Below are 21,322 nucleotides of genomic sequence, written 5' to 3' on the forward strand. Positions count from 1 at the left end.
ACACACACACACACACACACACACACACACACACACACACACACACACACACACGCACAATAGAAAAGCTTTATAATTACCATAAGACTTCATGAATCTAATTTAAATTCAGCTCTGATTAAGCCAAATTAAATTACATTTATTTTTCTAAATTCTGAGTCAGACTAGAATATGCAAGGTGACAACCAGCAAAATGAGAACCACGCATGATATCATTCCAAAATCTCTAACTAACTTTATTACGAGAGAAACTGTTGAAGCTATAGGGAGCTGAGCTAAATACAGGATTGGGCAACTAAGTTATTTGTAAGGGGTCCATTTAAAAATAATGCCCATTACTTTTATCAATAAAACAGAGTTAACACTTTGGTTTCTTATTCCTACCCCCAGAATTTAAGGTACAGGGTATCCCAAAAGTCTTAGTGCAGTTTTAAGCTATTAAAAAAACTTTAGTAGATTAAAACTGCACTAAGACTTTTGGAACACCTTCTGTAACAGACAGAAGCACAAGGTGGAGTTATTAAAATAATTCTCTCCAAAGAGGAGGATTAAAAAAGTAATAGAATTTTGGCAAAGAAAGAACACATGGAACACACTAGTGATACAAATTAAAATTTTTTTTTTAAATTTCAAATATTTTACTTTTAAAAGCTCCATGTATCATTGGCATTACAGATTATCAAATCCAGGCCACAGTCTTTTTATGATTGCCTTACCTAGTACAAAATAAGTAGATAGAAAGAAGATATGAACAACTCCAAAGCCAGAAAAGGATACTGTGTCATCAGCAGTTACAGAATTCTAAGATAGCACACAAATTCTTTTGTTGTATCAAAATTTTTTCTCAAACCTGACAATGAATAAAAAGTGCCAAAAGGGCACATCAATCTTTACTATACAGAAGTTCCTATTTAATATCTTTGGTCACAGATGCTTACCATTTCTCGCCGTCTTTCTTCTTCTCTTTCAGCTTCTTTCTCATATTCTCTAGTTTTCTTCCGTTCTCTGATCTCCCAATTCTTAAGTCGCTAAAGAAAAATGTCAGAAGTATTAAAAAAAAACCAAAACCCTCCAAGAATAACCTTGTCTTTGACCATGACAGAGTGAGCTCCTCTGCAGCAGAGTTAAGAAAAGGAACCCTGGCTCCTCCTATTACCTCTTGATAAGCAGCTTCTTTCTCCCGTAATTTTCTCTCTAGCTTTCGCCGCTCATAAGCATCTTCTTCATCTTCTTCTCGGTCTCTTTTCTTGTCTTTTTCTCTCTCTCGCTCTCTTTCTCTCTCTCGTTCCCGTTCCCGTTCTCTTTCCCGCTCACGCTCCCGCTCCCTCTCTCTTTCCCTCTCTCGTTCTCGTTCACGGTCTCTGCTCTTCTCTCTACATAACACATAATATAAAAACCATTCTCATTTCTTAAAGAAATAGCCCAACAGTAGAATAGTTTATTATGAGAAACAGCTAGTACTTAATTTCTAATGAAATTTATTTTTACTACTTGACTTCATCAGGAATGCTGATGAAGAGCTATATTCCTGGATCGTATTATAATCAATATAAGTATTCTATTAGCGTTCTTCTTGATATTCCAAGAATTTAAGTTGATATTTTTGGTATGGACCTTTGATTCTTTCAGGGTAAAGGGCATCCCTGTGAGGAAAATGCTTCTAAAAATGCAAATCTGCAAGTTCTGCAACTTATAGTCTTACCAAGTCACCTGGACACTGACAGGTTAAATGACTTGTCAATGGTCACTCATAAAGTCTGTGCCAGGGGTGGATCTTAGACACAGGTTTTCCTGATTCTGAAGTGATCTCTCTATCATACTATCACATATATGCATATATACATTATAATTTCATATCATTAAAAGTAAATTAGAGTATAAGAGAACAAAATAACTTACTCAGTAAAACTGTACATGGAAGATCCCAATCAATAGGGATTATAGTAACTATTTAAAATTATATGATTCAAAGCTACATGGGGCATTAGAGATCATCAGGTCCAGAGGTGATAAACTCCCAGCCCTCTGAGTGTGGCCTGAACCAGATTAAAATGTAATTGGGAAATGTAAATAATTTTATATTTACAAAATAATTAGGAATACAACATAACATAGATAATGTTAATTTGTGGTTTTCTATTAGAGTTTGACACAGTTGCTCTATTCCATTTCTGTAATTTTACAAATAAACCTGAGGCCCAGAATGTAGAAATAATTTGCCTGAAAGGTCACCAAGTTGGTAAAGAACAGAAATGGAACCCTAAAGCAAGATCTTCTTGGACCCTAAATCCAGCCCTCTTTTTACTACTGATTCTCTCTTTTTTTTTTTTTGCTAGGCAATGGGGTTAAGTGACTTGCCCAGGGTCACACAGCTAGTTAAGTGTTATACGTCTGAGGCCGGATTTGAATTCAGGTCCTCCTGAATCCAGGCCTGGTGCTCTATCCACTGCGCCACCTAGCTGCCCCTACTATTGATTCTCTTATGAATATTGATTATATCTCTTTATCTGGATGACAGTATGATTGGTTTAATGATGATGCTGTAGAAGAGAGCAACTTAAGTAGTAAATAAATTGGATTGCAAAAGTGAAAAAACTTCAGTGCACTCCTATTTTATGAGACAGAAGGAAAGACAATAAAAACACATGCCCCATCCCCTCCCTGAAATTTAATAAAACCAAAAAACATACTTTCATATTATGTCTGATTTTTTAAACTTTATGTATAGCAATAGGATAGCCTTGAAAATTATTCTCACCACTAAATGAGCCTTTGATTCAGTCAAAAGGCCACACTTAAGGATCTAGGAGACCACATGTGGCCTCAAGGCCGCAGTTTCCCCACCCCTGTACTAAATTAGCAAAAGTAGATATAACTCAGTATACCAAAGCAGGTAAGTTCAATGTAAAAGAACTTCATCAGTTTTGGTTTGAGTAGAGGTGGGAGGGAAGTTCTGCTTAACCCTAAGTTGATAAAAGTCAGTTAGTCAAAATATCTTAATATGCAAATATATTCATTAAGTTTTAACTATGAAAATCTAGAAAGACATCACAACTTTCTTATTTAAATAAACTACTTGTGTCTCAAAACAGATAATGTAGCTAAAAGGTTCTGTAGGTCTCCTTAAATCCTAGCCTGTAGAAGATACTCAATACAATGTTTTAAAAGTAATCAGTAACTATATATTCTCATAATACTTAACAGCTTAAAGATATAAAATGACAATAACAAAAATTAAGCTGTAAGTTGAACTAATAAAGTGGTAGAAGGTAAAGAAATAATACTTCTGGCTTATGCTACAAGGTAAAATTACTACAAATTTTAAATTATAAACAAATTGTTTTACCATAATGTAAGTCGGTTAAAAATGAATAACGTGTTAGAAATCCCTTCTTACTCTCTTGAAGCTAAGTATGATAAAAAGAGGCATCATGAATGGAGAAAGTAAATGACCTGATGTCAGGAAAACCTAGGGTTCAAATCCCACCTCTGATGAGCCACAGATATTTCTTTTGAGGCTCAGGCAACTCGCCTGCGAAATACTACACTGATAGATCTAGAGACACTTGAATTCGTATCTTCTCAAATAGATATATAAAGAAGAGCTAATGGATGACCTCTTTACAATATAAAAAGAAGCGTGAACATAGTAGGGATGTATCACATAGAAATCACTTTCACCCCTTTCTTATTTCAAGATCCTAGGTACTTTGCATATGCTCTGCTGACTGGGGCTGATTGATGCACTTAGAAAGATTTGATTTGTGTCATTTAAGTTTTTATCTATTGCGTAACTGGACTAGCTGAAGTGTTGAGTTGTAAGTCGGTTGAAAAGCAATTGCTACTGATGGTAGAACAAAGAAACACAGGGAGCTCAGCTGTAACTCTTTACCCATCTATAATACATTCCTATTGCCTTATACAAGATAGACGTTTAATAAATGCTTGGGTGAATTGAGTTAATTTAAACAGCACAGTATTTAGTTCTTTTGTCAAAGGGATTAACTTTCTATCATGGAAAGGGGACCAAAGAAGAAACTTCCTTAGGGTTAACTGTTTACAGAATTCTCTGAAATCAGGTAGACAAAGCATTATTTTAATAAGTTCTTATAATTTGAGAGATCATAATGAAGAGGGCACAGAAGTGAAAATCAAGAAATTTGAATGTCTCGGTTCTTTTACTAACAAGGTATGTGACCCTAGAATGTTCAACTTCTCAACTTCTTGATCTGTCAAATGAAGAATTCTAATAGATAACTGTTATATGATTCCAACAGAATAAATTCAATACCTCAGCAGCTATACCTACCTACCTATTTATTTTATTCTAACACCAGCTAAGCCAGTAACAAGCTACCTAGCATGGAATAAGGAAGTTCTGCCTTGAACTCCAATTTTCAAATAACTAAAATGAGAGGATGACTTCTAATATGTTCTTTCCAACTCTAAAATTTTTAAAATCAAGATAAACGATTTTGTCATACACAACTCTTACTTACTAGTGGGATATGGTAATTGGTCATTTGTGCTTCATATTTAAAAAAAAAAATATCGTAAGTCCAGTAAGTCTCTAAAACTCTGAAGTCCTCCCAAAATAAGCAAATCAATAAAGACACTCTATGTTCAGATCACCTCTGGAGAAAAATTCTGTGTTAAAATGTAGCACTTGCCTACTCTTTAGTTTCCAAGTATCAAAGTACTGGGAATATGGTAGAAAAAAAGTAATGCAAAAACCCTATCAAGTGGTTATTTATACATAGATGTGCATATATATACATATGTGTGTACATAGATTTGTACACATATATAATATAGAGGCACTTCATCAGTAAGGCATAACTAGCTATTTGTCCAGCAGTTGTGATGGGTGACCCTGGACCATTCACAAGGGGTAGGAGAGGATATTGCATGACCAAATCCACTTTATAGCCAATTACATACATTGCAATATATTAAAAATGTAGTCAGACTAAAGATAAGTTTGTGGCTATGTAAGACTCTATCTTGCTCTGAACTTAACTAGTCCTCTTAGGAAATCAAATCCACGACTTGGGAATCATTAACTCAAACTCTAAAAAGACAACAGTAAAAAAATTAAAACAAAAAAGATGAACACAATGGCGTTCATGGCATCAGGAAAACACCCAGCAGTGCTGAGGAGTCCAAAGAACTTACCGTGATCGACTCCGATCTTTATTACGGTCCGAGCTCCTTTCCCGGTCGCGGTCCCGGTCTCTCTCTCTATCCCGGTCTCGGTCTCTCTCCTTTGTCCGGTCTCGGTCCCTATCTCGCTCTCGTTCCCGCTCCCGTTCCTTCTCCTTTTCTCGTTCACGTTCTCTTTCCCTTTCTCGTTCCCGTTCTCGCCTTTCTCGTTCCCTTTCACGTTCCCTCTCTCTTTCTCTCCGTTCTTTCTCAATTTCCTGTCTCTCTTTCTCCTTTTTGCCTTTCTCTTCTTCCAGTTTCTAAAAACCAATAAAAGAACTTTCAGAATTAATTCTTTAGCTGAGAGAATCAGATTTTTCCCGGCGCAACGCCCAATAATGGGAATGGATGCACCAAAACCAGTGGTGCTTTAACATTAGATATTTAATATGTTAACATTTTATCTTATAAAAATGATAAATCAAAGTGCAGCAATCACAAGACTAGAATTCGTGCAAAAGCATAGACTCTAAACAGACCAGCAATCTCCAACCTTGGATGCTGGGAGATTATATGAGTATGGCCGGCCTTTCAATAAGTACATAATGGCTACACTGCAGATAAAAAGCATGGTGGTTCAAAGTGGGAGACAAAAGTCTCCAGAAAATACAATGAATCACTCAGCACTTGACTACAACTGTATTTTGTGCAAATAAATAACTAGAAAACAGTTTAAAAACTGGGAAATATGAATTGTAACCCCAAAGAATTCCCAACCCAGGAAAAACTACAAACTTGGGGGCTTTGGGGAAAGAATGGAAATAATTCATCAATACCACTACAAAACCAGAACAGTTTACTGTCCTCTGGTCTTCCCACCCTCCAGAAAGCTGTCTAGCTAGATCCAGGCAAGAGCTGTACTATTATCTACTTTATTCCCACCATTACAAGATGGACAGCCCACCAAATATTAAAAAGGTTGGAAATCACTCATTTCAAACAGAGGCTAAAAAGGGTTATTTGCTAAAGTTTTATTGAAAGGTATATAAACTGTATTTTTCCATTTAATTAAATAGAAAGCAAAGCAACATATCTATGCCCAGAAATCCTATAAGACAATAAAAATACATCAAGATAATGACAAATCCATCCTTGGAAGCAATTGTTGTGTGTTAACTTACAGATGCTGTGCTAGGACATGGACCGCCAACACTGGATTAACCTTGCCTATAAGCTATGTTTCTGGGAGGAAGAGCAAGTACATGGTTCACAAATAAACCAAATAACAAAGACAAAGTTTGTCAACCTGAAAGATTGCCAGTGTACCACATGGTTTTTACACATACTCAGCAGAAAAAAACCCCAAACAGGAAAAAAAACAAAAACACGTTTATCTCTTTGGCTCCATGTTTAGTGCCACTGCAATGAAATGAAAACTTCAACAATAAATGTGCATTTTTCTTTTCTTCATCATGTAAAGCATTTAAAACAACTTTAAAAAGCAATCTTACCTGTTAGACACTCTTCCCTCTTGTCCATGGATCAGAGAACTGACAGAGGATTAGGAAATAAAGCTAATTCACAAGGGATCAATCTATCCAGTTGCTGCACCAGTCTGTATTTAATGTGAAATACAGGCAAACCCAGCACCGAATACATTGAGATTACAAAAGGAAGAGAATAAAAATGGCAGAAAGCTAACAGAGACAAACAAAACTGAAATCCTATTTAAAGGGGCAAGGAAATTCATCCTTTAAAAGATCCTAATATCAAGTTTTAATTTACAATATGGGGCTGGACTACATGAAAACTTTGAAAGTAAACTTACCTCAATTTCATATACTTATATAAAGAAATGTGTTTAAATACTGAGATGAGTGATACTTACAGATTATTTTAGCTGTTCCAACAGTAATTTCTTTGGTAGCATTCCTGGATTTTTCTCCTCAAAGCTCACTTTATTCAGTGTACTAATTCTTTCTTTAGTGTATCTTTTGGCTTATGTAAATTAGGCTTAGTTTTTTAGGACTCATTTCAAAAGTTTTCTTCTTGTAAAGCCAATGAAAGAATAGATAAATCTAATTTATCAAAGGTATTTATCTAATGGATTTCTATATGATAAAAGATCTAGAGAAAAATGAAATGGGGCTAGGAAAAGAAACACAGATGTAGGAAAGGAACAGAAAAGGAGAGGTAAAAGAATCATCAATCTTACCTTGTGTTCTCTTCAGACTCGTCCGTGCTGTAAATGGACGCCCCCTGCCACGCTGATTACCCTGACAGTCTGTGCTTATTTAATAAACTCATACCAAAACATGCAAAGGTTCACTGTGCTCATTACTTTGTCACTGATGTTCCAAAAGACCCCTTTAACCATACCACCCAAATAAAGGAACAACCATTTTTTAACCTTTTTGGAAATCCAAAATAGTCCCCAATGAAATATGTCTAAGGCAGTAATATGCCCGACAGCTTCTCAAACTCTGAAGCATATATATTTTAGACTGATTTTTTTAAACCACATGATTTTATCATAATATACTACTGACATGACAGGGCTTATTTAACAAATCAATGATGACAAAAAAAGGGGAGGGGGGGAAACCACACACACACTTCTATAACATTTTCACTCTTACTTGGTCCCCAAACTTCAATGCTGAACTTTGCCAAAAAAGACTCTTATTTTCCCACATTTGCATTCCCAAAATTAATTTTGGGAGAAAAATAACATGTTTCTTGTCATATTTATAGTTGCTGAATAAAGCACTACAAAAGTGAGAGAGGGCTGGACACAACAGATGACTGGGATTTGTGGGGTTAAACCATTTCACCAAATTCCAACTTTGAATTTTGAAAAAACAAAAACAAAAAAACCCACAACATGACTATGTGAAGAAAAAAACATTTATCAACATTTTAGTGTTGAGTTACTGGCTACTCAGTCCTAGGGGAAAGAGCTAGTACCATCTTAAAGTTTAAACATTAAAATACATTTCATGCAGAATTTGCTTTTCATGGTCCATAAGCATCACCTTCAAAACTAGAAAACATTCACAGATGCGCTATCATTGAGAAGTTTTTGTAGGCAAGGCTTATAAAAGGGATTTACTATTGCACAAATACTCATTTCCAAGCCAGTTACCCCTTTGCATATTTTTCTGAGGGGGCATCCATAAATATAATAAAAAACAGAAGCTCATACTTACATCCTATTCCTTGTTACTTTCCAAGCTGAGAGTTTCATCTTGCATTAGTCACCATATGATCTCTATCATAATGGTGGGGGTCAATGAATAGATTAGCTTTATGGGAATTTACAGTTCTTCCATGCATCTAAATTTTGGTAAGTCTGGTAACCACTGACCTACTTTTAAAATTTTCCCCCTCTCAAATTAAATCTATGCAAATAATAACCCTTAAATTTAGCTCTAAATCAAACTGTTTTCTTCTGATTAAGCTACACAATTGCCCACAGAAATACACTAAAATGTATGTTATCCTGCTGCCCCCTTAAATTGTTATAAATCTTGAACCTGACGTTTAGGTTGAAATTTATGGAAAACAAATATTCTTTAATTCACATTAAAGTGAGATGACTGCAGAGCAATCATTAAATAACTGAAAAAACTAGACATAAAATGTACAGGACCACTTTAATGTGGTTCTGGTCTTTGGTTTTTGTTTTCTATCTATATATCTATTATACCTACTATAAATAGCATTTTTAATGAATTCTAATGTAATGTTGATTTTAAGTGGTCTTTTTTTCTCTTTGGATTCTGCAAAAAGTCTAGTTTGGTATCAAATGCAAAAACAAGAATACTACCTTGTGTGTGTCTCTGAATTTACTGATCTCTCGTGATATCAGGTCTCTTTTGTCTTCTTCCATTTCTATAGCGTTTATGTCTTCCTAAAAGACAAGGGGGACAGGAGGGAAAAAAGAATGAAGGTCAATCAACATCGACACAAAGAGACAAGAGAAAAGTCGAAGGTTAGAGGTTTTGTACCAGTCTTGTAAGAGAAAAAAAAAAGCCCTTCTGCAGTATCAAACCTGACAATCTGATGTTAATGAGTGAAAAATCAGATGGACAAGAGTCACAAATCTGGCAACTAGCAGTAAATATAGTCATTGTCAAAGCCTACAATGTAAACGAACCTTGGTGATGAGTGGATAAGGGATCAGTGGGGCCACTGGAAATCTGCGGAAAATCTGCGGAAAAATCCACGAAGATTTTTTTTTTTAAAAATAGAGTTCACACTACTCTGAAAAACAATGTTCTGTATGTTTGTACTGTAAGCAATACTGTATTGCTGTGATATCATTTCCTTGTCAAAGTTATTTGATACTAAAAAATAGACTTCACTCACTCTCCACACCTCCCCCTCCCACGAGCCCTCCCCCCTCATTCAATGGAACAGGGAGGGACTCAGTGACTAACATTTAAGCAGAAATTTTTCTCCTGATCCCCCTCCACGAAACAGTGGACGCTGACATGAGCAAACTTCTCCCATAATTCTTTCCGTATGGTAGGTTTTCTTTCTTTCCCTCCCAACCCAAGCCAAATGCGGAAGCTGTTAAGTATTTTCCTCCCTCCCCATTAAGGGAAGGCGTGCTGAGGAAGTCAACCCAACAGTCCTGCTTCCACTGGGTCTTTGAGAGAACCCAAGGGCCAACACTCCAAGGGCTTGGCGGCTCCCTGTTATAGCTGCCCTGTTTAAGGCTGGATAAGAAAGAAGTGACTAAGGAGAATGAAGGCATTTAGCCACACATAAAACTGCTCAAGATCATCTGTGAGGAACTGAAATCCAAAGAATAACATAAACCTTAAGTGTGACTTGGTAAGTAATCACATTATAAAGGTTTTACAGTGCTTCTAAAATAGTATAAAATACTATTCATGCATATAAAGTATTTCCCATAAACGTAGATAAAATGATTTCCATTCAACGTTTCTCAACAGTATGCCCAAAGAAAAGGGTAGGAAAAGACCTGAATATTTCCTTTTCAACCTGGATTTCCTATTCCTCAGACTAACTGAAGTGGAGAACAAAGTAGGGATGTGACACTCAAGACCCTGGGGAGGAGTGTTTCATCTCGCGCTGCTCTTTCAAATTCCTCCAGCTAGATAGATGTTCAACAGCATTATTGTCCATGGAGGGGTATGAGGCAAGGTTTCTAAAGGAAAGGCAGCTGAAAATTAAAGGTGAGTGAAGATCCTCAGTGAATGAGACCTGGTTTCCCGCTTGGAGCAGAGAAAAAAACAACCATGAAAAGGGGATAAGGCAAAGTGAGATAATCTCCATTCTAAGATCTTTAGGGCTAGCCCCCATAACGGAAAAACTTACTTTGCACATAATCAATCATTGGTTTACCCTTCATCATACAATTTTTTTTAAAAACAGAACTAGAAGGGTGACCCCATACATAGGCATAAGCCTGCATGCCACAAAATTTTTTCTATCACAAAAATATGAAATTTGTGGTCACAAAAATTAGGAAGCCAACTTCCTAAGGCATGACAGAAATTAATTAAAAGCTTATTATATTCTGATATAAACACTAATCAGTTTCTTTTCCCATCAGAAGTCTGAAATTAGAGCAACTGTATAAGATAACAGAGATCACAAAAAGTAAATCGAAGAAATAAATCTGTTTTGTCCGAAATCAATAACACATACGTCCTCCTTCTTTTCCTTTTTCTTCTTCCTGGGGTGAGAGTCAGATTCCTGGGAGGGGGCATTGAGCTCGCTGGAGTATTCCCGTATTAACACTTCAATGGCCCCTTTAATGATCTGATCTCTTCTTTTTGTTTCTTCATCTAAGGCTTCATCGTCATCATTTGTAGTCTCTGGCCTGGCATTCTTGGGAAACAAGGCAAATTCAGAAAAATCACCAACCTAGAAAGTGAAATTTATTTTGAAGCAAGAGTTGGTAAAACCCAGTGTTTTCTCCAAAACACTTGTCTGGGAGTCCTTGTGTGCAGCGCTATTTTTGTTATCGATTTAGCAAAGCTAGGCTTTGGTTTAATGTCTGGGATTTTTTTGTCTTGTCATTTTCTTCCCACTTCTTTCTCCTTTTAATACTTAAGAATCATGGGACCTAGCCTACCACAAAAAAATCAAGTCTCAGGACCATCATTCCACATAACTTGTGTACAAGAAAGAGAAAATGTTCCTACAACACAGACTCCCACATTTTCTTTCTTAAAAGTTAGACCAACTATAAAGTTTTTTTTTTAAACCAAACTCTCCATATTGTTAAAAAAATCACTGTTTAAATCCACAAATTTTATTCTTCCTCCAATATAAATCAATACTCTCCTAGAGATAGTATGGTCTTCAAGGTAGGCCTAGCTACTTAACACTACTTCCTCCTTTACAAAAAACCTGACTCTAATGTTCCCCTAATCTCTGCATTTGAATTCTATTTGTTTCAACTGAAAACCTATTAATTAAGGATAAAATTTGGTTTGTGTTGTACAAGGACTAATGCTTATTCAATTAGTTATGATTTCAAAAAATTTAACAATTTGGACAGAATACTCTCAGTATCAGATTTTTCCATGTGTTATAGAATCCTCAAAACTTGGTGAGTGAGGAAGAAGTGATAAGCAGGACAGACATAAAACAAATTATGTCTATTTTACTGTTCTTTCTTAAAAGTATCAAGTTCAGATCAATTTACCTGCCCTGCATTGGTAGCTTACGGTCACTGTCACAGTTATAGTCAAAAGCCAGGATGCTGTTCCTGAATAAACACTTTGATTATGGTGCTTCATGATCCACAACTCACATACATATGTAATTTGATAAGAGTCAGAAGCTTTTCGGTTCACTTTAATAAAACAAACAAACAAACAAAAAAATAAACAGGAACCATGTAGTGCTACCTTCTGCATTCGAAAGGCTGTAACTAGTTGATCATTAATTCAACAAGTATTTACTAAGCACCTACTGTATGTAAAGTGCTGTGAGAGATACAAAAATACAGACTACAGATTTCCTAATAACTTGTGGGGGGGGGGTTGTTTCTCAGTTGGAGAATTGTCATTCCATATAGCTTAACAATTCTTAGTTATTATGTGTATCCTAGCAGACATGGCTCCAAAGTCAGGGAACTGTATCACTGCTCAAGTAAATCCATAAATAAAAGATTTCTTTAAGATTCATGGTTTTGTTTTATATATATAGCATATGCTGATGTTGTGAAAATCTAAAAATTAGGCTGAGTGAAACTTTCATAAACAAGCAACATTTTTCATTAGTTAATGAACTCATTCCCACATGCTATGGACTGGGAGAGAAAAGCCAGTAGTAGATCAAGAAAAACAGACAAATCTGTGAAGAAACCCTTAGGCCAACTTGCGACATGCAGAAAACTCATATTTTCTTAGCTGATTAATATGAAAGATGTTATGAGGGGCTCAACACTCCTAACAGGCAGGTAATATACAAGTATTAGTGAGTTGATGCATTATTTATAGGTTGGCTAATTTTGGTGAGCCAAAAAAGAAATATATGTTTACAAGGCTGGGTAAAAGATTGTAGGCAAGACTGGAGAGCAGGCAACAGAATCACATCTACTATCACAAAAGAAGCAGAATGGAAGAACAAGGAGATGTTCAAGTTTTGGACTGGCAGAAAAGTACCCCCCCCATCTTCAAATAAATCTCTCCACTCAACATCCCCACTTCTTAGGGTACCTTAAAATGCCCTTGAATAAAGTCATTCACCTACTCACCTGGTAAGATTAATAATTTATGTCAGACAAACAGTAGTAATAGTAATGGTAAATAACAACTATAACAATTCACATTTTTAGAATCTATATACTTCTATAAGAGGAGGACAAGCTGCTTAAAATTGTGTATGTTTAATTATAATTTGTACTTACTTATAAAGCTGTCTTAATGAATTAGTTCTGTTTGGAATAGTCTGTACCACTGTTTCTCTGGAAAGTTAACCTTGTCCAGCCTCCCCTTCCTACCTTCATCCCAACCTGGAACAAGCAAACCAAGAGTCATCCACCCACTGTGGGCGGATAAAATATTTAAAATAACTACATACTTTTTAAAAAAGTATGTTCTTTGGTCATAACCACATATCAATATGATCTATTGAAGCCCTGCATAAAAATTTCAAGAAAAGAAACACTTCACTCCAAACAGGACAGCTGACCTACTGGAGTGACTCGCTGAGACACATACCCCATTGGATGCTTTCCTCTTCGCTTTCCATTCATCTAACTGTGCCTTAGTCTTCGCATCAACTTTAACTAGGAGCTTCTTCTCACCAATCTGAAGATCATGCAATAATCGAAGGGCACGGAGGGTAGATTCAGGCTCTTTATATTCACAGAACCCAAAGGCTAACAATGGATATGAAGAAACGTGAGAAAATACCAATGTATTAATGAATGCCAGATTTTTCTATTATTAAAGCAAATTCATTATGGGTATATGCTTACAGTATGTGGGTTTTACAGGTCCCTTTTATGGACTTCACTATTCATTAGCACCTCCACCAAGAGGGAGGAGGGAAGAAGAAACTCAAATTAGACAATTTACTATGTTATTCTCTGATAAAATTATAGTTGGAGGTTGAATTTAATGACTAAAATGAGAGTTTTTCTCTTACCTATGGATTTTAATTCATACTATCCCTGTTCCCCACATTATTACTAGTAACTGAGAGCTAACTGCAGTTTAAACATAAGGAAAACAAACATTTTTCAGTTGGGAAAAAAAGGACATAAAAGAACTGTCAAAATACTCAATGAGTGACAGGAAAATTCCCTGTACATTTTTTAAAAGGTAAAATGAAAATTTTTGATTGCAAACAAAGAATGTTTACATTTCCTCAATTTCTTGAGTTTTGTAAGATTTTTTTTAAAATGTACATTTCTTTTTACTGATAGATCAACTTTACTATTACTACCACCTTTGAATAACAAATGAAAGGGCTCTTGTATGATTGAGTTTCCATCAAAAAGCACAAAGTGACAGTTTGTTCACTTTTGGTATATTCTAGAGCACCATGAAACCCTGCTTATCTTCCTCCATAGTTCCATCCTGATCACGGAGCCCCTTTTCAAACCTCCCACCCCTTACCTGTTTCTGACACATGAGGGAAAATACCAAAATAAAATATTAAATAAAACACTAAAACAACAAACTGATCTGTCATGTTCTTTTCTTTTGCCTCCACTTGGATGTACTGACTCCCGGCCATCTAGCTCCAACCCTCAGTTAATCCCTTCCCAACTACAATCCAGACAAAGAGGACAACTCCCATAAAGAACTGTGTCCACGCAGCATAGCAGAAGAAGTGAATTATTCATTTAACTTACAACAGAGGCAAAAAAAAGTTCATCTACCTTGAAGTTTTCCAGATGCACCTTGAACTCTCTTCCAGCTCAAAACTAAACCACATTTCTTTATTTAAAAAAAAAAAGAAGAGAAATAAATGTTATTTATAAAATCAACTAATTTTTAATGCAAAGAAGCTTACATTTACAATCAGACTAAAATAAAGAAAAACAAGAAAAAGGTAGAAGGACTTACTTTTATTAGAATTCTAAGAGATTCAAACTTTTTTTGTTAAGTAAAACAAACCTAACATGTACAAGAAAGAAAAAATGAATTTTGCCACATCTCCATAGAATTACATACCCTTGTATAAACCAGCAATTTCCACCAGAAAATTTTAAATTAATGCGGAATTTAATCATTAAAATGTTTGATTAGAAGTATGACATAAAAACAACTTTTGCTATCATCATTTTCAAAAATGAGGGGTTGAAAAAGAGTTAATCAAAAGAAAACTAGTTTGAATCCCATCTCTATGACACAATATATGTTACCATAGGTCAATGACTTAACTTTTCTATACCTTGGCCTCTGCAAAATGGTTATAAAAGTTATATTAACTACATCACAAGGTTATTGTGAGGATCAATTGAATATATAAATGGTTCATAAATGAGCTATAACTAGCAGTTAAAAAATATTCTTCAACTTACAGCTAGGAGCTGCCTAATAAGCATATCAGAAGCTTTCTCAGAAATGTTGCCAACAAAAACTGTAGTCGTGGGGCCACTGTTTTCATCATTCTCTTTGTTCTTTAGGCCTGGATGATCTTTTCTGGCTCCCAAATGCTTTCCAACCATGGACACAGTGGGTACTAAAACCTAAAGAAGAGAAATAAATAATAAAATGTAGTTTCGTCCTTTCAAGCAACTGTCTACCAATTTTAATATGAACTAAAGCAAAAGATTCAGCAGTGTAAATTTACAATATAACACACTTTGTATAGCTATTATTACTGTTTTATAAATAGTTCATGTCTTCCTAAAACCCCTCTGGAATGTTTATAGCACTTTCCATTAAACCAAGCATGTTGTTTTCAACAGAAGTTGTGTATACCTCTAACTTTTAATTCTAACTCTCCTCCAAAGAGAAACACAAGAAAATTAAGAATGGTTTTTTGAAATGTCCTATTAGTTCAGAAAGAGAAACCAATAACTCATCTGACAACATCAGATCAATTCAGTAGTTTAATTAGGACAGTACAAGCAGACCCTGAGTTTAAAATGACCCATATTCACAAAAGGGATAGGTGAAGTCAGGCCCCTGCTTTGTAGCAGCACTTCCACCTCCAGCTCAAATCCCACCAATCTAAATCCTTGGGGAAAAGTACTTGGGGATTTTAGATAACCTCTGACTCAGAAGTGGAAGAAGGGAGAAGAAGCAAAAACAAAAAGCAAAAACAGATAAGAGACTACAGAACTTCCTGCCAAGTACCCCATCAATTCCCTCTATAGCCTAAAATTTTAAGAATCAAGTCTCTCATAGGAATACAAATCATCTGGGAGGATTAAGGGATACTCATTAATGTATTAATCAGCCACTTTATGGATCAATGTAGATTAATTCAGACTACCTTCCTTTTAACACTGATTTTCCTTTAGTAAAATGATAATAATACTTGCACTACATACTTCATAATGGTGCTCTGAAGAAAGCATTTCATAAAACCTTAAAACACCATATAAGTGTGAGGTATTTAACACCTGGCTGAAATCATCTGGACTGAGAATGGAAACTTTAATTAAGAGAGGAGGAAAGATGGGTAATTCTGGAGTTTGTAACAAGGTATATTTTTAGAGAATGGGGAAGCCTGGATAGGATGCCACACTTTAGGCCAATATGAAGGCACTGAGTACGTGAAGAACCTGAAAGTATGTACAAAGGTGAATGTGAGGGTAGAAAAAGAAAATCTTAGCCTACCCTAAAATAATGCCTTGAGTTGGCTTTATGCTCAGAAAAAAAAAAAAATGGGGGAAACTCTTATTAAAAAAACAGAGGAAACTCTACTCCCAGGACCCAGAACCAGGCCTGGCTTTTACTGTTACTACTATAGCCCAGCTATGTTATAGGCTATTAAAAATATAATTTTTCAATCTGGCTTGGGAACCTAACTATCACTTACAATGTTTCTTTAGGAATATGTGATCCACAAAAAAAAAAAAAAAAAAAGAATATATGATCCAAGTTCTAAGCAAGCTGCTTAAAAATTAACTTTTGGAGTATAATGCTATAATTCAGTCATACGTTAGAGACTGATGGTACATGTAATTTCTAATTATTCAAGTTAATATGAAGAATAGTTTAAAACTCTGTAGCAGACTGTGCCTAATAATTAGAACAGCTTTACACATCACAACTTACAGGAATACAGGTAGAAACAATATTCATGGTTGAAGGGAAAAGACTGAAGTCAAAATCCACTCTGGCAATGATTCACCTAAGAATTTTAAAGGGAAATGGGAAGGTGGGCATAACAATTAATTTGTTCAATTAGTATCTGCTGAATTTATCTAATGAAATGCTTAAACCTGAAAAAGGTAAAGAAGGTACTGGGGAAAGGAAAAAAGCAAAAGGGACACTACAAAATTATTATCAAAACTGTTAAGACTTTACCTATAGTGCCAAAATGAACAGGATTCTATTTTTTTCCATGAGGAAAATTCAATTTAATCCATTTTTCCCCTATAAAACATAAATTCTTATTGACTGAAATAACCTTACTATATATTCTTTACAACTCGGACATGGGTTTCATTTTTAGAAGGCATCATTATACATTTTAAAGTACTGATTTTTTTGGAGTCAGGAGAACTTGAGTCCAAATCCGGGCTCAGATACATGATACTTACTAGCTGTGTGACCCTGGGCAAGTCACTAACCCCAACTGCCTCACCAAAAAGCAAAAAAAAAAAGTACTGATTTTTTTACTAAGTTTTATTGCTATCTCTGAACAGGCTTCTATTAAAGAAGATTCTCTATTGAGAGCCAACATAGCGAGAGCCAGCAAAGAATGCTGGGATCTGAAGACCTGGATTACAAGTCCAGCTGTGCCATTTATTAGCCATGTAAGCTTGAAAGACACTGCATTTGATATCCAAAACCCTAGGTCTGAATCTCAGCTCTTCTACTTACTTAGCTGTATGACCTTGGCAAGTCACTTAACCTCTTTAGGCCTCAGTTTCCTCATCCATAAAAGGAGAGGCTGGACTAAATAAGGTGACTTCTAGCTCTCAATCTATGGACCTATGAATTTAAGTCACTTCACCACTCTTAGCTTCAGTTTCCTCATCTACAAACTGAGGATAACAGTGCTTATACTACCTTACAGTTCACAGGACATAGAGACTGTGAAGCACTCTATAAATATGAGCTACTATTATGCTAAAATTATAATAGTAACTTGCAGGAATTTGCACTGACACAACATATACTAAATTATGAATAAATGAACCTAGTGTGAGGACTATGTATACAATAGAATCCTGCTTCTTGGGGTTTACAAATTGTATACATCCTACTTGTCCCTTTACTATTTTCATCCTTTTATGATTCTTTTCTGAACCAAAGAAATGATGAATTATAACTTTTTAACAAATATCACTCATTTATGTCAACATGAAAACAAATTCTTCTTTGTTCAACATGGAAAAAAAAATAGGCTCAAAATCAAACTGATTGTCTCATATAACAGTGCAAAGCATAGCCTGTAGGCTTCAGACCAGAACCTTTGGATTTGAAAAGATATAAAAATGTGTCTTCCTACCAAGAATCCTTCTAAGTTTTTTGTTTTTAGTTTGGGAGTGAGAAATATTCCACAGGCAACAAACTGCAAGGATGAATTTGAAAAAAAGAATCTAGCAGTTATCAAAATGTACTAAGCTAATCTAACTAATTTAATGATATAGCTAATTGTTATTTCATTGTACAAGAAATAGGTATAAATAATAAATAGTCCATATATAATTAATATTACTACTTCTAATCAAGTCAAGAATTTCTGGGATTAACCCTAGGGAAAGGAGGAGGAACTGGACAGAGCAGAAAGTTGCTCTAAGGAAATCCTAGATTCTTAATTCACAGGGAATCTGATTTTTCCAGAGGAGGTCCTTTATGGCACACAGACTCTCCTTTCCCCTTCTTCCCTCACCCATTTGCTCTCTAGAGGCTGAGATCTAGTCAATGAGGAGAATGAAGAAAACTATCCTTACTTAAGCCAAGTTGGATAGATTATAAGAAATTATTCATCTCTTCACATAGTTGAGATGCTTTGAGGGAATAGGAAATGTTTAGTTACTCAGGGCATGGGAACAGTGATTAAGATGAACAATTTTGGAACATGGAACACAAAAGGAAAGGGAAAGCCTTGGGGAAGGACAATACATTTTTTTGGGGGAGAAATGTACTTTGGATAATCCAGGACCTGCATGAAGACAATGGATTCCTAGGGAAAAGGAAAGGGAAAGCAAAGGGGAAGAAGAAGAGAGACAGAGGTAAGGAGAGACAGAGACAGAAAAAGGAAGGAGGGAAGGAAGCAGAGATGGGGGTAAAGGGGTGGGGGTGAGAGTGTAGAATGACGTTCAAGATGAAAACTCTCATTTCACCTTCTTGGAGTTTCGTGCAGCAAGACCATCCACAGCCACACTACCTAGTGTGAAGTGAGAATAGCCAGGGAGCCAGTCACAAGACATGGACCCAGGACTTGCTGTGTAAAGCACACGAAAGGTGTTCATGGGAGTATTTTATGCATGTACAACTTGGCATCTGGATGTTGCAGTGTTGGACTTAAAAGTCAGAAAGATCTGGGTTCAAATCTTGAACTTACGTTAAATCTTTAGAAACTTACTTAGCTGTGTGACCCTAGGCAAGTCCCTTAACCTCTCTCAGACACAGTTTTCACATCTGTAAAATGGGGATAATAACAGCAACTACTTCATAGGGTTATTGTAAAGATTAAAGAATACATCAAAACAGTCTATAGACCTTAAAGTACTACAGAAATGTGAACTATTATATAACTTAACACAAATTATGCTTGCTACTCAAATAATTTGACAGAAACTGATGACAGCTTTCAGTTAAGAATTCTAATTATTCTTTTTTCAAATAAAATTTTAAGTGATATCTTTTTTTTGTCCTTGCCTAAATTTGCCCTTGTAACCCTCTCTCTTCCCCTCCCAGAGAGCCATACTATAACAAAGCATTTTTTTTAAGAAAAAAGGAAGAGGAAAAAAAATCTGCAAGTCTGATTGATATATATGTATATAATTATTATTTTTATTATATATATCCTAATAATATATGCAATGTTTCTAATTATTATTCTAAAAGTATGTATAAGCACAACAAAATCAACCTAATTTAACAATATTTTTAGCTTAAAAAAAGGATACCCTTACTCCTCTTTAAATTATACTTACAGTTGGAGCAGGAGTCATAATGCTCATTGGTACAGGAATCATTGGAGTCCCTAAAAAAAAAAAGAGGAGAAAAAGTACTATATCTGTAAGATTCTTAGAAAATGAAGTCTATCTTTATTACATGCAATGAAAATATCACTCAGAAAATTAATACACTACTCAAAGTCTACATACTGTTTGAAATATAATTAATGAAAAGGTGGCACTCATACAAATGCTATCATTTTGAATGCAAGTTGATATCAGGCAAGTCTAAATGGCATTACATGCAACAAAAAGCTATTTTTAAAGCAAGCAGAGTTTTATAACATGCACAACTTTCTCTGTAAGAACTGAATGATATTCTGCATTTTATTGTCAATTCACCAGGTTCAGCAGATTCCCCCAAAACTAATGTTTGGTTAAATCAACCTACATCATAAATGTGAATTCGCTTATGTGTTAACAGTAATTCTAGTACTTTCTTTTCAAGTTAAAAAATGTGGCCACTGAGAAATTAATTTGGAAAAAAGAGTACAGTATTCTTACAGTATCAAATAAAAATCATGCAAAGACTGAGATTAGTCTAAAAGTCACTAATGAAGAAGAAAACCTTATATTTTGCTATGTCTAAGATCTGTTGTTTTGAAGACATTGGGTATTTCTTGTAAACCTACAAAAGTTATAACGACAGATCAAGTCTATTAACAGATTAACTTCCATGAAGAATCAACAAATTAGTAGATTCTGTGTGTTGCCATTTCTGTTCCTAACTTATTAGTTTAAGTGATGGCTACCTTTAATTAGGTACTACTGATAAATCAAAGAAGTTTTAGTTAGGTCCAGCAACATGATAAATTGTTACAAAGGCTAATTTTTAAAACCATCCATTTGGTGAATCATCAAGTTAACAATATTCTAACCTGTAACATACACAAAATATAATACAATGACCAATACTGGTTTCAAATGATAAATATAAAACTGCAAGGGAGAAGGGGGGAGAGAGACTGTTGAATGCTGCTGAATGCTGAATGTTGCTGACACTGACAGGGTTACAGAGTGGTTGGTTGGATTGATTATTTTACTTTGTTAAAAAAGAGCTCTACAAGGGAGAAGGGTTATATTGAAAAAATGTTTTGGGACAAAAAACAAGACATCAATAAAACTGTAAAAACAAAACAAAAATGTGTGCATTATAAATCCAAGTTTAGGAAGGTTTAAAAAATACTGTTTTTAAATAATCTAAAAAGACTTCTAGTTGCCCTGACCATTTATGCTAAGGATTATGTTAAGGATTCACTTCCATCTAAGCCTGATGCAAATTCTTGCATTTATGTCTATAAATGCAAGCTAGAAATTGAGATATAAATAAAATAGAGGCTATGTACATTTACATTAATCCATTTTATA

At 35.1% G+C, this 21,322-nt stretch overlaps 1 protein-coding gene across 5 annotated transcripts in view; it reads right to left on the reverse strand.

The window, feature by feature from the left end:
* Window positions 1–21,322, reverse strand: part of RBM25 (RNA binding motif protein 25) — a 46,644-nt gene that overhangs the window by 10,201 nt on the left and 15,121 nt on the right. For 2 of the 5 annotated variants that reach the window (XM_027844726.1, XM_027844727.1), the window contains 10 exons: window positions 19,931–19,980; window positions 15,167–15,334; window positions 14,522–14,579; window positions 13,353–13,513; window positions 10,825–11,043; window positions 9,302–9,355; window positions 8,972–9,055; window positions 5,176–5,462; window positions 1,157–1,373; window positions 939–1,028 (listed from right to left, as the gene is read on the reverse strand). In XM_027844726.1, coding sequence (XP_027700527.1) covers window positions 939–1,028; window positions 1,157–1,373; window positions 5,176–5,462; window positions 8,972–9,055; window positions 9,302–9,355; window positions 10,825–11,043; window positions 13,353–13,513; window positions 14,522–14,579; window positions 15,167–15,334; window positions 19,931–19,980 — 1,388 coding nt within the window. The remainder of the gene's footprint in view (window positions 1–938; window positions 1,029–1,156; window positions 1,374–5,175; window positions 5,463–8,971; window positions 9,056–9,301; window positions 9,356–10,824; window positions 11,044–13,352; window positions 13,514–14,521; window positions 14,580–15,166; window positions 15,335–19,930; window positions 19,981–21,322) is intronic. The other 3 variants (XM_027844728.1, XM_027844729.1, XM_027844730.1) reach the window with 3 other exon arrangements.

The sequence above is a fragment of the Vombatus ursinus genome, unplaced genomic scaffold, assembly GCF_900497805.2.
Source record: "Vombatus ursinus unplaced genomic scaffold, bare-nosed wombat genome assembly UNPS02014945.1, whole genome shotgun sequence".
Classification (NCBI taxonomy): domain Eukaryota; kingdom Metazoa; phylum Chordata; class Mammalia; order Diprotodontia; family Vombatidae; genus Vombatus; species Vombatus ursinus.